This window comes from Cavia porcellus, unplaced genomic scaffold (genome assembly GCF_034190915.1).
Source record: "Cavia porcellus strain 051 isolate PalLab524CR breed Dunkin Hartley unplaced genomic scaffold, mCavPor4.1 scaffold_11, whole genome shotgun sequence".
NCBI lineage: Eukaryota > Metazoa > Chordata > Mammalia > Rodentia > Caviidae > Cavia > Cavia porcellus.
Genome location: NW_026947494.1, coordinates 56,675,717 through 56,690,690, shown reverse-complemented (window position 1 = coordinate 56,690,690; position 14,974 = coordinate 56,675,717). Strand labels below are relative to the sequence as shown.

At 40.8% G+C, this 14,974-nt stretch overlaps 1 protein-coding gene across 1 annotated transcript in view; it reads right to left on the bottom strand.

Moving 5' to 3' along the window:
• Pik3r1 (phosphoinositide-3-kinase regulatory subunit 1) overlaps positions 1 to 14,974 on the bottom strand; it is a 75,976-nt gene that overhangs the window by 15,521 nt on the left and 45,481 nt on the right. The window contains exons 3-7 of the mRNA XM_003462679.5: positions 11,094 to 11,186; positions 10,556 to 10,630; positions 5,419 to 5,550; positions 4,424 to 4,625; positions 4,135 to 4,214 (exon numbers count right to left, since the gene is read on the bottom strand). Coding sequence (XP_003462727.2) covers positions 4,135 to 4,214; positions 4,424 to 4,625; positions 5,419 to 5,550; positions 10,556 to 10,630; positions 11,094 to 11,186 — 582 coding nt within the window. The remainder of the gene's footprint in view (positions 1 to 4,134; positions 4,215 to 4,423; positions 4,626 to 5,418; positions 5,551 to 10,555; positions 10,631 to 11,093; positions 11,187 to 14,974) is intronic.

The window sequence follows — 14,974 nt, the reverse complement described above, 5'->3', positions numbered from 1 at the left end:
TTTTTCCTTTTCTTTAACTTTTGCAAAACTCATTTCAGAGGCAAAAACTGGCCACGATTTCACATTCTAGCAGTTCACACTAGTGAGGAACATGTCTCTTGATCATTAAAATATGTTTGCAATTAGTAATCTAGACACTCACTGATGTGCAAATCTCTATCTGAATGAAAGCTTTTAAAGATTAATAAACGAAACTTAAAAAGGGAATAAGAAAAAAAGAAAAGAACCAAATTTTCATGTAAAGATAAAATGAATGCTTCCTTTCATAATTTTTAACTTAAGACATCTTAGGTGGGCCTTTTAGGGTAAATTCATTATTGTACACCCAGCACTCTTAATGCTGCTGCACTAAGGGCGATATCCTTTTATGTTTATAAGTATATCCAGTTTTACACATACTTAAAATCAAACACATTCAACAAGCTTTCTGAAAAGCGCCCACTTCCTAGCAGAACAGAAAACTACCCCGACAGCTCTTGTGCCTTGCAGAAGGTTGCACTGTAAAAACAAAAGTAAAACCAACTCCACCCTCCAGCATGCGCACACTGATGTTCGGGTCTCTTTCAGAGCATACATAAAATTTCTGTTTGGATAAAACTTGCTCTGGCTTCTGTTTACGTCTAACTCATCTTAATGCGTGCACTTTTTTAAAGATTTCATTTCTCACTTTTGAAACAATTTAATGTCAGAACACATTTTAAATCCAATAAAAAATAAATCAGAGAAAAGTAAAACTCTTTGAAATTCACTTCCCTCTGCTTTACTGCTTGCTTTTAGTCTTGGTTGAAAACCAAGCCCAGAGCATTTAAAACAAGATTTATGAACTAGGCTCTTCAGGATGAATGTTTTGCAATGCACTAATGGTTAAAAATTAACTCGGACAAGTGTGTGTATGGGGGGGCGAAGTCATTTATTTTCCACCCTAGGCTTGAGGGTACAATATTAGGCTTCAATTATGCAGCATTAATATTTCTGAATATATCCATGAAATCTAAAATATGTAAATACACTTATAATAGGTGGCATTCAAAGTTAAATGGATGTATTTTTACGTTGGCTGCCCTACAGAAATCTTCTTTAGCTACCTAAATATTAGCAGGGTAACTGTAACAAATAATTCAGAAAAACCTGCTATTCAGCTTTAAATATATTTAAGACTTTTAGTAACAAAACAGAATCACAAACTACCAACAACGTTCTAAAAATGTGTATACTTCCCATTTCCTATCTTAAGTTTCACTCCATAAAAGAAAACAACCCTTAGTTAACAGGGCTACTGGGTATATGCAATGAGTTGGTTTCTGAAAATTCTTTGAAAGCTGAGGAGGTTATCAAAGAATTAAAAAAAACATTTGGATGATTATGCTGTACAGGTCTATGCTAGAAATGGAACAAAGTGAGAAAGTCTTTATCTTGGTCCTTTAAATGTGGTTAAATATATTAAACTAACAGGAAAAGCTGTACAACAGTTAAATGTAAGAAGCCAAGGGGCGTAGGGGCAGGGCAAGGACCTGCTCGGGCACAGATGGACTAAATGATTCTGTTTGAGGACACTGTGTACGGCTGTTCATTTGGTGCACTATGCAAAAGTACCTCGGCAAGGTGACATGGGGTGAGGCACTGAAATCCAGGCTACTCCACCCACCACACCACATAGGGAGAAAAGGGCATCACACCTCCTTCCCAGCAATACACCATCGTGGTAGCAACTGCCCGATAGTGCCTCCTTTAGATTTGCATTAAAGTCCTTACAAGCTCCCAGAGCCCTAGCTGAGAGTATGGGGTTGGGTGGAAGGAGACAAAGAATAGGCCACTAGAAAGACAGGATAGGAGGAGAGAGGCGCAGAATGAGGCCAGCACTGGCAGGACCTTAACAGCTTCAGCAGAGACACAGAGCAGGAACAGGGTCCCGTGGCTCAGTATGTGTCTGCTCACATAACCTTAACAGCAGGCCCAGAAGAGAGGCCACATCCTATTTGGTCCAGAAAAGCTGAGCAACCTGATGAAGAACTGCATAGTTAAGGAGCAACCCGCTGCCTTGAGAAGCCGTGTTCTTCCCACGGCAGGTCTGACAGGGTCTGACAGCGCCATGTGGAGCCTGACCCCAAAGCCTGCACACATCACCTGGTTCTTGGCTCTGTGTGGCCCATGGAAACTCACTTCACACATTTTTAGCTTCTGTCATGCTAGGAACTCTGGGGAACTTTCTGAATGGACACTGACAGTAGCTCTACGGCTCAGGAAGGCCTGGAGAGCTGTGGCTGCAGCAGGCCAAGCTATGTCCAGGTGAGGTGCACATCTGGCAGGTGGCATAGTCACATGGTCTTAGCACCATCGTATATGTTGTTATTCAAAGACTGAGTTTACTGCTTTTGTCAGATACAAAACCATTATTTTTGTATTCTGCAATCCACTATGAATAAATCCTTAAAGTCAAATCTACTTTAAATAAATCCTTGAGTCAAAATACTATTTCTTCTTTTCTTCAAACTGTACCCATTTTTCAAGGTCCACGTGAAGGCATATTTTTTTCGTAAGCTTTGTCTGTCAACTACCCTGAAAAGTCACAGGCTCTGTACATCTTTTTGTACGTACAGGACAGGCCTTACCACCTAGCATTTCCTCAGATATTATGTTCTAATATTTGCACTACAGGTTTTTTTGTTTGTTTGTTTGTCTTGGCACCAGAAATCAAACTCAGGGCCTGACTTGATATTTTTGCCTCAAATATCATCAGATTTATCAAGTTCTATCTGGTAAAAAGTAGCAAAGATTTCAATCTGTCCCCACAATAGACACTGACTTTTGTCCCTGTTAAATATCATTTAGGCACTCATTTCTATTCAGAGCTACAAAGTTATTACCAAAGTTATGACTGTTTGCAGATGTTATGGGGGTGCTTCTGGAGCCCCCTGATTCTAACATACTGGAGTGAGGATGAAGGACTTTGGAAAGGGGTTGCCTTCCTAGCAGGACTGACGAATCTGGCAAATCCTATCATCACCTCAGCATGCCCTGCTGGGCACCTGCACTGCCACCCTTCCTGAAGACAGACAGATGTACTCCGGGTAATGGCGGTTCTGAAGTAGCAGAAAAGCAAGCTTAAATCTCCCTTGTGTGACACTGGTCACTGTACCCGCACTCCTACTCAGACAGAAAGTACCACAAAAATCTGCGTGAGTTAGTGTCAAAAATAACAAGTGCATGTGCTTTCATTTACCCTTAGGCATAGATTCAGACTACAAGCAGCATTTCCCACTGGTCCTAAAACTTTATTATAGGATCCTTGTCACCATTGTGAACAACAAGCTCCATTAGCCAACTTTAAATCCATGCACATCAATGAGAGGTTGTTGGAACTTTCTATGGTAGGAGAAAAAGACACCCATTTAGATGAAATCCACTGCTCACATGGTCTACACTTCCTGGTTTGTTAAACGGCTGCTTTCAAAGAAGCTCCTGGCTTGCTGCACCTCGCTGCAGTAAACACGCTTTCACACCACCAGTGTCACTGACAGTGTTTATCTGTACGCGCTCAGCACACATACTTCCAAAACACACAGTCCTAAATACTTTCAATTCTACAGTAATTACAAGTCTCCTACTTTACAAGAATTAGAAAAACCATTTCAACAACTAAAATGAACCCCATAAATTTATGCAGCTATTAGAAGTCTAACAGTTGACAGGTACAGATGGCTCTCCCAATTCTTATCTAAAACAAAGACAACTGAAAATCCACTAAGTTGAAATCTGAGTATATACTGTATATAATACTACTCCATTTAAAAAAAATCACAAGGTAACATATTTCTATAGATTGTAATCTATCAGAAACTTATTTTACTTCACAGGAAGCCTAAACCTAACTCATAGGTATGTACGTATGTATGCATGTATGTATGTATTGTGCTGGGGAGCAGACCTAGGGTGCATTCCCAGCCCTTTTTATTTTGAGGCACAGTCTTGCTAAGTCACCCAGGCTAGGCTTGAACTTGTGATCCTCCTGCCTCAGCTTTCGAGAATGGGGGTTACAAGTGTGCATCATTACACTTTGCTAAAGCCGCCACTTCTAAGCCTGGAAAAGCAAGCAAGCAAAGCAAGCAAACAAATGCTAGACGTTGCAAAGCTTACCTGGAGCTGGCTGTCGTTCGTTCCATTCAGTTGAGATTAAAATTTCTATAACTTTTATGAGGTTTTCATTACTATCAGAGCTGCAAGAGAGAGGGCTTTGTTAGAAACCTGACACCTAACAATCAAACACATTTTTATTTATCCACAATCCACTGATGCTCACCCATATTCTTAATCCGCATAATTATATTCTAATTTCATATCTGTGAAGCTGAGAATAAGTTTAATGACCAGTCACCTTAGGGTGACCTTCAGCACCTCAAACATACATTTCTCTTATTTCACTCACCTGGCTGCAGGAAATCTGAAAAGCATCGGGCTGAAAATTTCTGCGAGTACTCTTGCGCTCAAAAGATTTTTGCTGAAAGACTGAGAGAGCTTGAAGAAATGTTTTAGCAAATACTGAAGCGTAAGCCAATACTGATGAGGTATAGTGGGCGACCTAATGAGCTTCTTCAAGAGCTGGGTATACTCTTCTGAGCTTTGTACTTCTACAAGTTAAAATAGAAAGAACAAAGAATTAAGACCGTGTCTAGGTGTCAGCGCACGAATGTATCTCTGCCATGTCTGTCCTTTCCCATGTGCACTGAGGGACTCACTCACGGTGTCTTCAGGAGAGGTACACAGGGCATTTGTCCTTCTCATTAGAAAAGGCACACTGTAAGACCGCAGAAGTCTTAAGTCAAATGCTAATGCAAGAACCTCTTTGTGTTAAAAAAAAAAAGTGTAAGATGTTTGGGGTGTGCTGGCAGAAAAATCTGCCCTCTACCGAGCAGCTTCAAGTGTGATTGGCTAATGCTGAGGAGAATCAGATAAGCACCGCAGGTCTAACTTTGAAAGTTATAAACCACAACTTCCTGTCCCCAAAGCACTGAACTGAGCCTCACCTCCCAGAACTGAGCCCTCCTGCCCCAACACATTTTACTGTGGGCACTTGGGGGATGGGGTGGGGTGGAGTTTGCAAGAACAACTCAATCACGGGACCCTAGACCTAGCTCCCTACATGTAACACTAGTACTGGGAACACCGTGCGCTTCACAGACATAGCAATCTTTGTCAATACTGATCAAAGGTTAACAGTCAGCCAGTTCAACTCATGGACACGCTTCTAAGCAAATGAGAACTGGATGCTCTGATAAGGGAGGGAATTTCTGTCAGAAGGGAGGGGTAAGGGCAGCTTGCTAGTACTTTCTAAGCCCTATTTGTATGATGCACTTCACAGTCTACAACTATATTCCCGCCTTAAAATTATATTCAATGAGGTTGTCAGAAGAGAAAACAGACCTTGGGCTAAAGAAATCATTTCACTGTAAACGGCTACTGGAATGACAGGATTTGGTAAGTCCAGGAGATAGCGTTTAAAAGCATCTGCTAAAACTTGCACATCGACCATTTCTAAGTCCACAGAGGCAGCATCTAGGAAAGAAACAATTTAAGAAAGATTTTAGACATTTATTTTTATATCTGAGGTTAACTGTCAAACATGGGACTTAAATGTGACACAGGAAAGGGAGAAAATAAGGACAAACAAAAGCCATTAGGGCCAATACAAGTGTCTCCCGTTAGGCTTTTCCCCAGATTTCGAATAGGATAATTTTTCTCTGTGTAGGTATGTGCCACACACTGCCAGCATTAGCATGCCAAGCTCCTAGCCTATGATGTCACTAGCATATTCCCGACTTTGGAGCAACAAAACGTAATGGTACTATTATGGGTAAGTTATACCCTGTGCAAAATTATACGTTTAAGCCTAGAGTCCCGATACCTTAGAAACTGATGTTTAGAGATAAGGCCCTTAAAACTGACTAGGCTAAAATGAGGCCATTAGAGTGCCCCTACTCCAACCTGACTGGCATCTCTACAAAAAGAGGAGATGAGGACACATAGACACCAGAGATGTCTGCACAGAGGAGAGACTGTGTGAGGACACAGGGAGAAGTCATCCCTGAAAGCCAAGGAAAGCAAATGCACCTGTGCCTTCATCTTAGACACTCAGGCCCTTGAACTGTGAGAAATATACTTCTATTTTGTAAGCTTCTCACTCGGTAGAATCTCACCACATTCCCAAAGCCGCTGGAGTGGGGTCCTCCGTATGCAAATGTTTCCTAAAACCATGACAGGAAGATGAGAGATGCAAATTCTCAGATTTCCTTCAATTTGAATTGATAAACAGTGCATGTCAGGATTACTGTAAATGTAACCTAACAGAGTGATAGATTAAATGCTAAGATACTATGGAAATGCAACTGAGAATTCAATCTGCAGGATATCCATAAAAATAATCTGCCCAGTTTCTAGATGTTGCCCCCTGAGTTTGACTAATCTAACCTGTGGATGTCAGTCCTTGGCAGAATATAAGATAAACATGTCTATCTGGTAAATTCCCAGGCAGGAAAAGAGGTTGAGCAATTCAGTAAGGATGCTTTGAGAGCTCGTTATGCACACACTGAGTCTGCAGAATGGAAAAAGGCACCATGTCCAGGAGTAGCCAGGCCGGGGACAGGAATAACTGCCAGCATCTAGAAACCAGGAGAGGTGACTGGCTGCTGCTGAAGGATGCACACTAGTGACCGCAAGCTTACAGGAGGATGGAGAAAGGGTGGGGCTGCTGGGCAAACTGCTGCATTTTTATATGACTTTATTAACTGCAGTGTTTGAAGAATAAAAGGGAAAGGGACACTGCTGGTAGCAAAGGTCCTAGTTTTGGTAATCAGAAACAAAGCCATGAGGTCTGAATGCTAATGCCTCCACTGTCCCGGCTATAAATCCGACATACTGCACTAAGGAGGCAAATGTTATGAAACAGAGTCAACGACACCACAGAGTCTTAAGAAAAGTCATCCTAAATGCAGTATGGGTATGGAAAAATGATTAATCTCAGAAGGTGAAGTAACAAACTGCTATGACTCGTAAACATCCTACAAAAATTAATCAGAAGTAATCACATCTCTAACAAGTACGGAAAGGGCAATACTGTTGAAAATGCGCAGTTACAGGTGAACGTAAGTAATATTAAATAAAATGGTACATGTAACACAATAGGAACAGCCCGCACTCACTGACTATTTGGCAAGCTTCTGGTTCCCCATATACTTTGCCCGTGTCTGTTTCACTTAATGTGTCTTTACCTAGCAAATTAATATCATTGAATTTGTTCATCCTGAGAAATGTGCTAAGCCATTTGGCAATGGCATCTCAACATGAATACGCTGAATATCCACGTCCCACTCTCATGCTGGGTCCCCTCTGTGTGGTGGCACTGCTTCTGAGCAGGCTCTCCATCATGATCTTGGCATGCAGGATGGGAATGCTGTAGGGATGTGTGTCCCTACCAGACAGGGTACCTAGGAGCAGAGTAGGGCTGTGTCCCTCATCTGCCCTTCTGGCATCAGGGTGCCCCACACAGGATGTGTTCAAGATTTGTGGACAATGCCCGAGAGTGAAGTCACTCACTAATGCTCTTCTTTGCAACCAGGCATGTGTCTCAGTGAACCTCGATGATATCCAAATGAAATAGCCACACATGGGTCTTTGGATAAGCTTGCCACATGTCAAATTCCACTAGTCCTGAGGACACAGGATTTATATGACATAATTTCTAACTTCTAAAGTTCCTTGGAGTTTATGATTTCTGCTCAGTAATATTCCTTTTCTGCATTAAAATTAGCCTAATAAACTCTTCTGATAGCTATTGATAGCTGCCATGGGGTGACCTCTGAGGAGCTACGTAACCTTTAGGTTTGGGTTAGCAGACTTGATATTCTTTTCTACCTCCTTTTCCACTGTGACTGCTCTTGATGGGCAGCCAGTAAACCCTTTTCCCTCTGAATGGGTAGCCAGTAAACCCTCTAACCTCGCACTCCTCTTGCCCACTGGGAAGGCACCTCCTCGCTGCCTGATTCCTCTCTAGGTTAGTGGAGCCCAATGGGAGTAATGTCTGTGGACATGCAGTCCTGACTGTCACAACCTGAGGAAGATGCTCCGGCACCTCACAGGTACACTGAAGAATGTGGTGAAACGTGGTATCACGCACACAGCAGCCGCCTACTCCTCTAACAAAGATTTACCTAGCCTAATATGTCAGGAGAGCCTCAGCAGAATGCCCGTCTCAGGTCAGGAGAAACCAAAGAACGTCAGAAGAAAATTCATACCATTAAAACTCCAATGGGACATTGTTAAGATTAATTCATTTTAGAACAAAATAGTTTTTTAAAAAATGAACATGGGTTTTTGTATTGAGAACACTGTGGACACAATCTTTGATACTTAGGCACCAAAAAATGTTAAGAGAATTAATTTACCTGAAAATCAGCTTCTTTTTCTAGGGGGTTGATCTACATATTAACTTATACACAAAGATAATATAGAGATCAAATAAAAAAAAAAGCAAATGGTAATCAAAGTGCAGGGTTTTTTGTTTTTGTTGTTGCCTGTATTTGTCCAGTGCAGACAGTAGAAATTCACGAGGTTGTTTTAAAGCCCTGATTTTTTTTTCCAGGTGTGAGTGATTTGTCTTGTAGTTTCTTGCAGGGCAGTATATTATAGCTACTGAACAACCTTCAAGCTGGAAACAGTTTTGGCAGGTCCACTCCAAGTCTGGATGATTTTTATTTGGGGGGGGGCACAAAAATTCACTTCTGTACACAGAATCCAAATGAAACTAGTTTTCTCCCTGTGTGTCATGAATTCAGTGAGGAAAGAAAGGCTGTCAAAACATTGATGACGTGAATCTTGGTTTAGTCCCTCTCAAGGGTGGTGTGAAAAAAAATTATTTTGGCTAACCTGCATCATTTTGTATAGGGCAGGTTAAAAACCTAACCACTAAGTTCTCAAATAACTTCCATTTCATCAGCTTCTGATGTCTTAACATTTCCTGTGACTTTTTTTTTTTTTTTTTTGTCTTTTTCATTTTCATTTTTATCGGTACCGGGGATCGAACTCACGACCGCCTGCTTGCAAGGCAGGTGCTTATGCCGCTGAGCTAAACCTCCAGCCCCGTGACTTTTAACATGTTCAATTTGACCAATATTCTAACCAAAACATGTATCTTTATTTCAACTGGCTGAGGACAAAAGTCAGCATTTCCTTAACACTCTGGGCAAGGCAGTCAGAATTCAAAAACATAAACCTTTCACCTTGAACTTTCTAATGACCTACCCTGCTTAGAGTGGAGGAGATACAGCGCAAAGATGATATGCCCCGTGTGTGTGAGGCTGGTCCTCACGGACTGCCGGAAAATCAAGCTCAAAAAAGGACTTTCTTTTAAGTTTCAAAAGCTTTGAACAGTACATTTCAAGGGAAAGCATTTTCTGATAAAGATCACATTCTTTCCTCCAAGAAGCATCTTTTCTAAAAGTTTTCCTAAAGCACCTCATTCTGAAGCTGCCTCAGATTTCAAATTCTCATCGGCTATACTATTTGGCCATGTCTGGCAATTACACTTCTGAAAGAGCTTCTTCCAGAACTGAGTTTTACTCTCTTTGGTTCAAACATCCAAATGCAGTTAACATAGTGTGGGGCAGAAAGTGTAATAACTGGAAACACAGAAGTACTATGAGGGGACGAAGGGTTGGAGAGATTCTAAAAGTTCACATGAGACGATGATTGCGGAAATGATGGCAGATAAACGGATTTCTGCAGGCTTTTGCTTTTTGTTTCCTGTACAGCAGAGGAAGAGTGAAGTGAATACTGTATAAATCTCCTCCCACTTGGCGGAGTTAATCAGTGCTGGCGCTGGCTGGGTCAGCCATAGAAGGCAGGGTCTTCAGTTCTCAACTCCCCATCAGCACCGTTCTGTTGGTTAGCTTGAGGTCCACCACAGTGGGGGTTCTGACACCTTACAGCATTGAAATGAGCAAATGCTACAAATCAGTGCTTCTTCTTTCCTGAGTGGTTTACTAGCATACCATGAAGTAAATTGATATTGGTGGTATGGATAGAACTATGATAGGGAAAAGCGAGGAAGAAAGGAAGCAAGGCAAAAAGATGGATGGGAAAAGGAAGAAGACAAAGGCAGTGAAAGGAACAGGGTGTCACAAAGAGACTTTGCAAAAGGACACAGGCTTAAAAATATTTTTTAGCTTATGCAGACAAATTCGAAATGGTGAAATGGTGAGCGATAGTAGACATACAGTCAGAGAAAGCGCTTCTATCCACTGCAGCCCCTATAAATGCTAGGGGCGCTCAGGGCTCAAGAGCCCATGGAGAGGCAGATCACCTGTGTGCTCTCACTGGGGTGTCACACATCGAAGCTCTACATGGGTTGCACAGTTAATAAGCCCGAGGGAACTGTGCCTGATTTCAGCATTACCTTGAAACTTAGAACGCTGTATGGATTAGATAACTTTTGTATATGTACTAGCAGAAACAGAAAAGTAAGACCTATCTTTCCCATCTGTGTCTGTAGCTCTGTGACACTCACCACAGTCAAGAAGCTGTCGTAATTCTGCAGGGTTGCCAGAGCTCTGTGTCCTGTACAGCGTTGCACATTCCAGACCTAGGACACAAAACAGATGATCGTGGATGCAAGACACGGATCTCTGGAGAATCCAGGGGCCTGCTGCCAGGGAGATGCTCCAGTTTCCATCCAGTGTCTGTTCTAGAGGTGTACCGAATATTCTTGGAAGTCGACTCCTACCATTACACTTATCTGGCATGTCAATAACTTTGGCAGAACCAGCTGGCCACTAAGAAGCAAGTTAATCATATTTATTAAATGATGGAGGACTTAATAGTTTCCATACAGTAACTACATGTTAATCTTGAGTCAGAAATCACAGGCCAGAAATATTTCCCTAGTATAAAACCCCAAATATCTGGTGTGTCTAGCACGGTACTTGCTCACAGCAGGTAATAAGAAATTTACTTAACAAATGCCCCAGAGATACATACAAATTACAAGAGCTATGCGATAGGGGCCTCACAATAAACTAACTCTCCTTAGCAGTCCATTTAGTTACCTTTCTTTTCAATGGCTTCCACCAGCCTGATAAGGAGAGGCGGGGCAATGTCAGGAGGTGCAAATTGCTCTGCCAGATCCGGAAGGGTCAAAGCTGCAAACAGACAAAACGCCACATTACATTTCTTGTAGGGGAGTCAAACGCAATGACTACAATGAAGAATACTCCAACACAAAATAATTTAATTAAATCTGACTACAGCAAACACAAGAACTGAGCAAGAAGGACTCCTACACCAGACTGCATGTTCTCGGGCCATGGGAGCATGCCTGCTTTCTTTCCTGTAGGTGCCAACTCAGGGTGCCTACCCAGAATTCCAGATCTCCCTGCCAGAGGGATTCATATGGCCTTTCTCCAGGACAGACTTCCTTAACTGGGTGTACCCTGTATCCCAGAGGTGGGCTAAGACTAGACGGGAGAGGATCGGGGAGACTGGAGTTTGGGGGTACAAACTGAAGCCACAGATAAGCAGGTCCAGCCTTCTTATCTATCATGCTCTGGGGCAGCACTTCAAGGAAACAAGGAATAGGAACTCAGACCTGGCCTCCTGGGATTAGGAAAATACCACTGCCCAGAGAAAAGCACAGAACAGATTTTTTTTTTTTTTTTTTTTTTGTACCAGGGATTGGACTCAGGACCTCACGCTTGCCAAGCAGGCGAAGCAGAAAATAGATTTTATTGAACAGTTTGTCATGATGCACAGCTAACTTATTTATGTTTGGGATACTTGCCCTCTTTGTGTACTCTGGTCCCATAAAAGCCAGGGTGGTTGTCCACCGGATATTAAATAAAGTCCCTATGTAACTGCTAATGAACCCTTTATTTGCTTATGCATTTTTGGACAGTTAGTAGATTACGAAATGCAAGACCTTGTATCAGTTGTGTTTCCATGCTTTATTTTCATGTTTTAGATTTGTAAGTAGTGCTACAAAAAGAAATCTAAGGGGCTGGGGATTTAGCTCAGTGGCATAAACACCCGCCTTGCAAGCAAGCGGTCGTGAGTTCGATCCCCAGTACTGGGGGGGGGGGGGACGGAATCTAACTGGACGATATTTACAAACCACTTCCTCTGATGTTACAATTGACAACCATATTCCCGCTCCCCCAAAAAAGTTTAAGTAAAAATATTTTTCTCAAAATATGCCAGAAGAGGGAGCTAAATATACTCAATACAGTTGCAATATTATTTCACTAAGATTTTAATAGTACAATTCCTTATTATAAGCCATATACCATGTTAGGCAAATTTCTAATTAAGTCCATATTTCAAGTACTAAGAGTCAACACAGACAACAGATTCATGATGCCTAAGTAAAATTATATTATTAAATTCTGACCTCAGAGAACTATATATAATTTAATTCAGTTTGTAAACCTTAAGCCCTCTAGTTTAAGACCCCACAGATTGCAGTATGTTCTGTGATGGACGGACACAGGTGATTAGCCCCACAACCACCCAGGATGAAAGAAGAGCTAAATTGTGAAGGACAGTTCCATAGCATCATATAGATTTCTTTTGGTGATTCTCCCCAAAACATCCAGCAATGACATCTCTAAGTCTTGAAATGTTACCTACTATTAGTGTATCTGAAAACCATTCAAAATATTCATGTCCTCAAAATTTCATAGTCTTTAATGAAAGGGATTTTAAAATTAAAAAAGAAATACTATAAAATGAAAAAAACACACTCTTTCATTTCCCCTGGTAAACTGTAAACCAATTCCTTGGCCTCAGTGCATTTTTTTAGCTCATAAAAGTATCTTCTATGAATACCTTCTATACTGAATGAAACGGACACAATCAGTATATGCAAAAGAAGGAAACTTCCAGATTAAGAAATGGTAGGGAGTAATTTTACTTATTAGCACTCACTATAGCATCCTTTCAACCCAATGGGTCTTAGCATACTTCAAAAAGTTAAAGGTTAAATAGTAAATACACACACATACACAATACTCTAACATGCCAAATGCTCTTCCCTTGCCTCATTAAAAAAAACAACACTTTTTAAATTTGAAAAAAAAAAAAAAAAAAAAAAAAACTACTTCAGCGCTGGCATTGAAAATAAAATCGCTTAATAAACGTTTATCTCCTTCCTGGATCTTATCAACACGATCACTTCTGCAGGCGAATATGAAAGTTGAATTAAATGATAATTAAAGATTTCATCTAATTGTGATTGAAATATATAACCAACAGTTGTTACATTGCTAGGCTGGCAAACACTACAAACAAAAAGGTTTCCATCTCTCTTTGTTCATTTGGTTTGAAAAACACAGAATTATAAGCAAAATACAAATGAACAGAACAGCATTCTTCTAAAGTATGCATGTTGATCTTCTTTAAGCTTTTTTATACCTGATCAAGGAATACAAGTGATTTTGAAGCCTGCTGTATGTAGCATGCCAAGTCTGGAAAACCAAGTTTTCTCTTAAGAATATGGGAAAATTTGTAAGATCCCACTACTGCAGCTCAACTTCCATTTTTCACTTAGCTGAATCATTTTTCTTCAAAAGAAATTAGTATTGCACCACAAAAAAGAACAGCCAAAAGGCCTAAAAGTGGCAAATCCAACATACACATTATTCCAAAAGAAAGGAGGAATTAGTCCTCTTCACTTCTGACAAGGGCACCATGGAGCCAGGTGTCCCAGCTTCCTGTAGAAACAATTTTTGATGACACATAAGAAGCTGCATTTTCTACTCATTCTGTTTTCCCCCTTTGTCTTTGCCCAAGTGGCTGCCAATCACACAGAGTAGAACAGTGTCTTCTCTCCACAATTCAGCCTCCTCAAACCACCAACATGGACAGGCCCCGGCAGTCCTGGGCACCAGTGGCGTGTGGGAGATGGTGGCATTCTTTGCAGCAAGTGGTGCCAACACCACTGCACAGTGCAAGATGAAACCAGCACACAGCCGCACCTTTTGGAGGCGTTCTCAGTAAAACAAAGGTATTTTAAAGTTAGTGCTTGGCAGGGCTGAGTGGAAAGTTTAAACTGAAACACCAGGACTGCAGAGAATGCCAAAGCTGAGTATTTCATTACTGATGGAAACAGCTTGAAAGTACGTGAAAAACTGCCACTTGCCTCCGATGCAACACACCAAATATACCAAGACGATGTGTGTACAAATATGGACAAATATTAAATCAAGATGTCCTACTTTGTCAGAAACAATCCTTCTCATGACTTAAAAAAAAGTATGTACATTTTGATAAGCAAAAATTCTATTTTTTTCTTTAAAAAAACTATACCTACAACATTTAGGACCTTGAATTTAAACTTCTTGAATTCTGTGGATTATACCCCACTGGCCTGTGCTCTTTGGGTAGGATGATGCTAAGAGACAAAAACAGCAAAAAATGAACTTCAGATTCCTTAATTTTAATACCTACTTAATTAGCAGCACAGAAATGACCAGAAGCAAAAACACAAAGCTAGAATCCTGAGTTTTAATCTCAGCTTTACCTATTCTTGGTTGTAATCTTGGACAACACCTAGGAAGTAGATAGCACAGATGATGTTAATAGAAGAATTCTTGATGTAATATTTATTAACAGATTTTTGCAAGCCTCAGTCACAATGGCAAATTTTAAGACTGAAAATATCAAGAATCTTCTCCATACTTCTTAAAGGTGACAAGCGAGAAGCACATTTGACAGGGCAGACAATATCTTGCCTTTCTTTCTACAAACAATATTATCTTTTGAGAGGTCAATTCAATTACCTCCTACTTTTAATTTATCACACTTTTTCCCAATAAGGACTACAATATTGATCTGAGCTACCGAAATTCACTTTTCAGAATGTGAAGAACAAAATGAAAGTGGAATGATTGAGTATTAAGCTTGGCAGAAACAAGAACTGTTTTTGAGAGGCAGG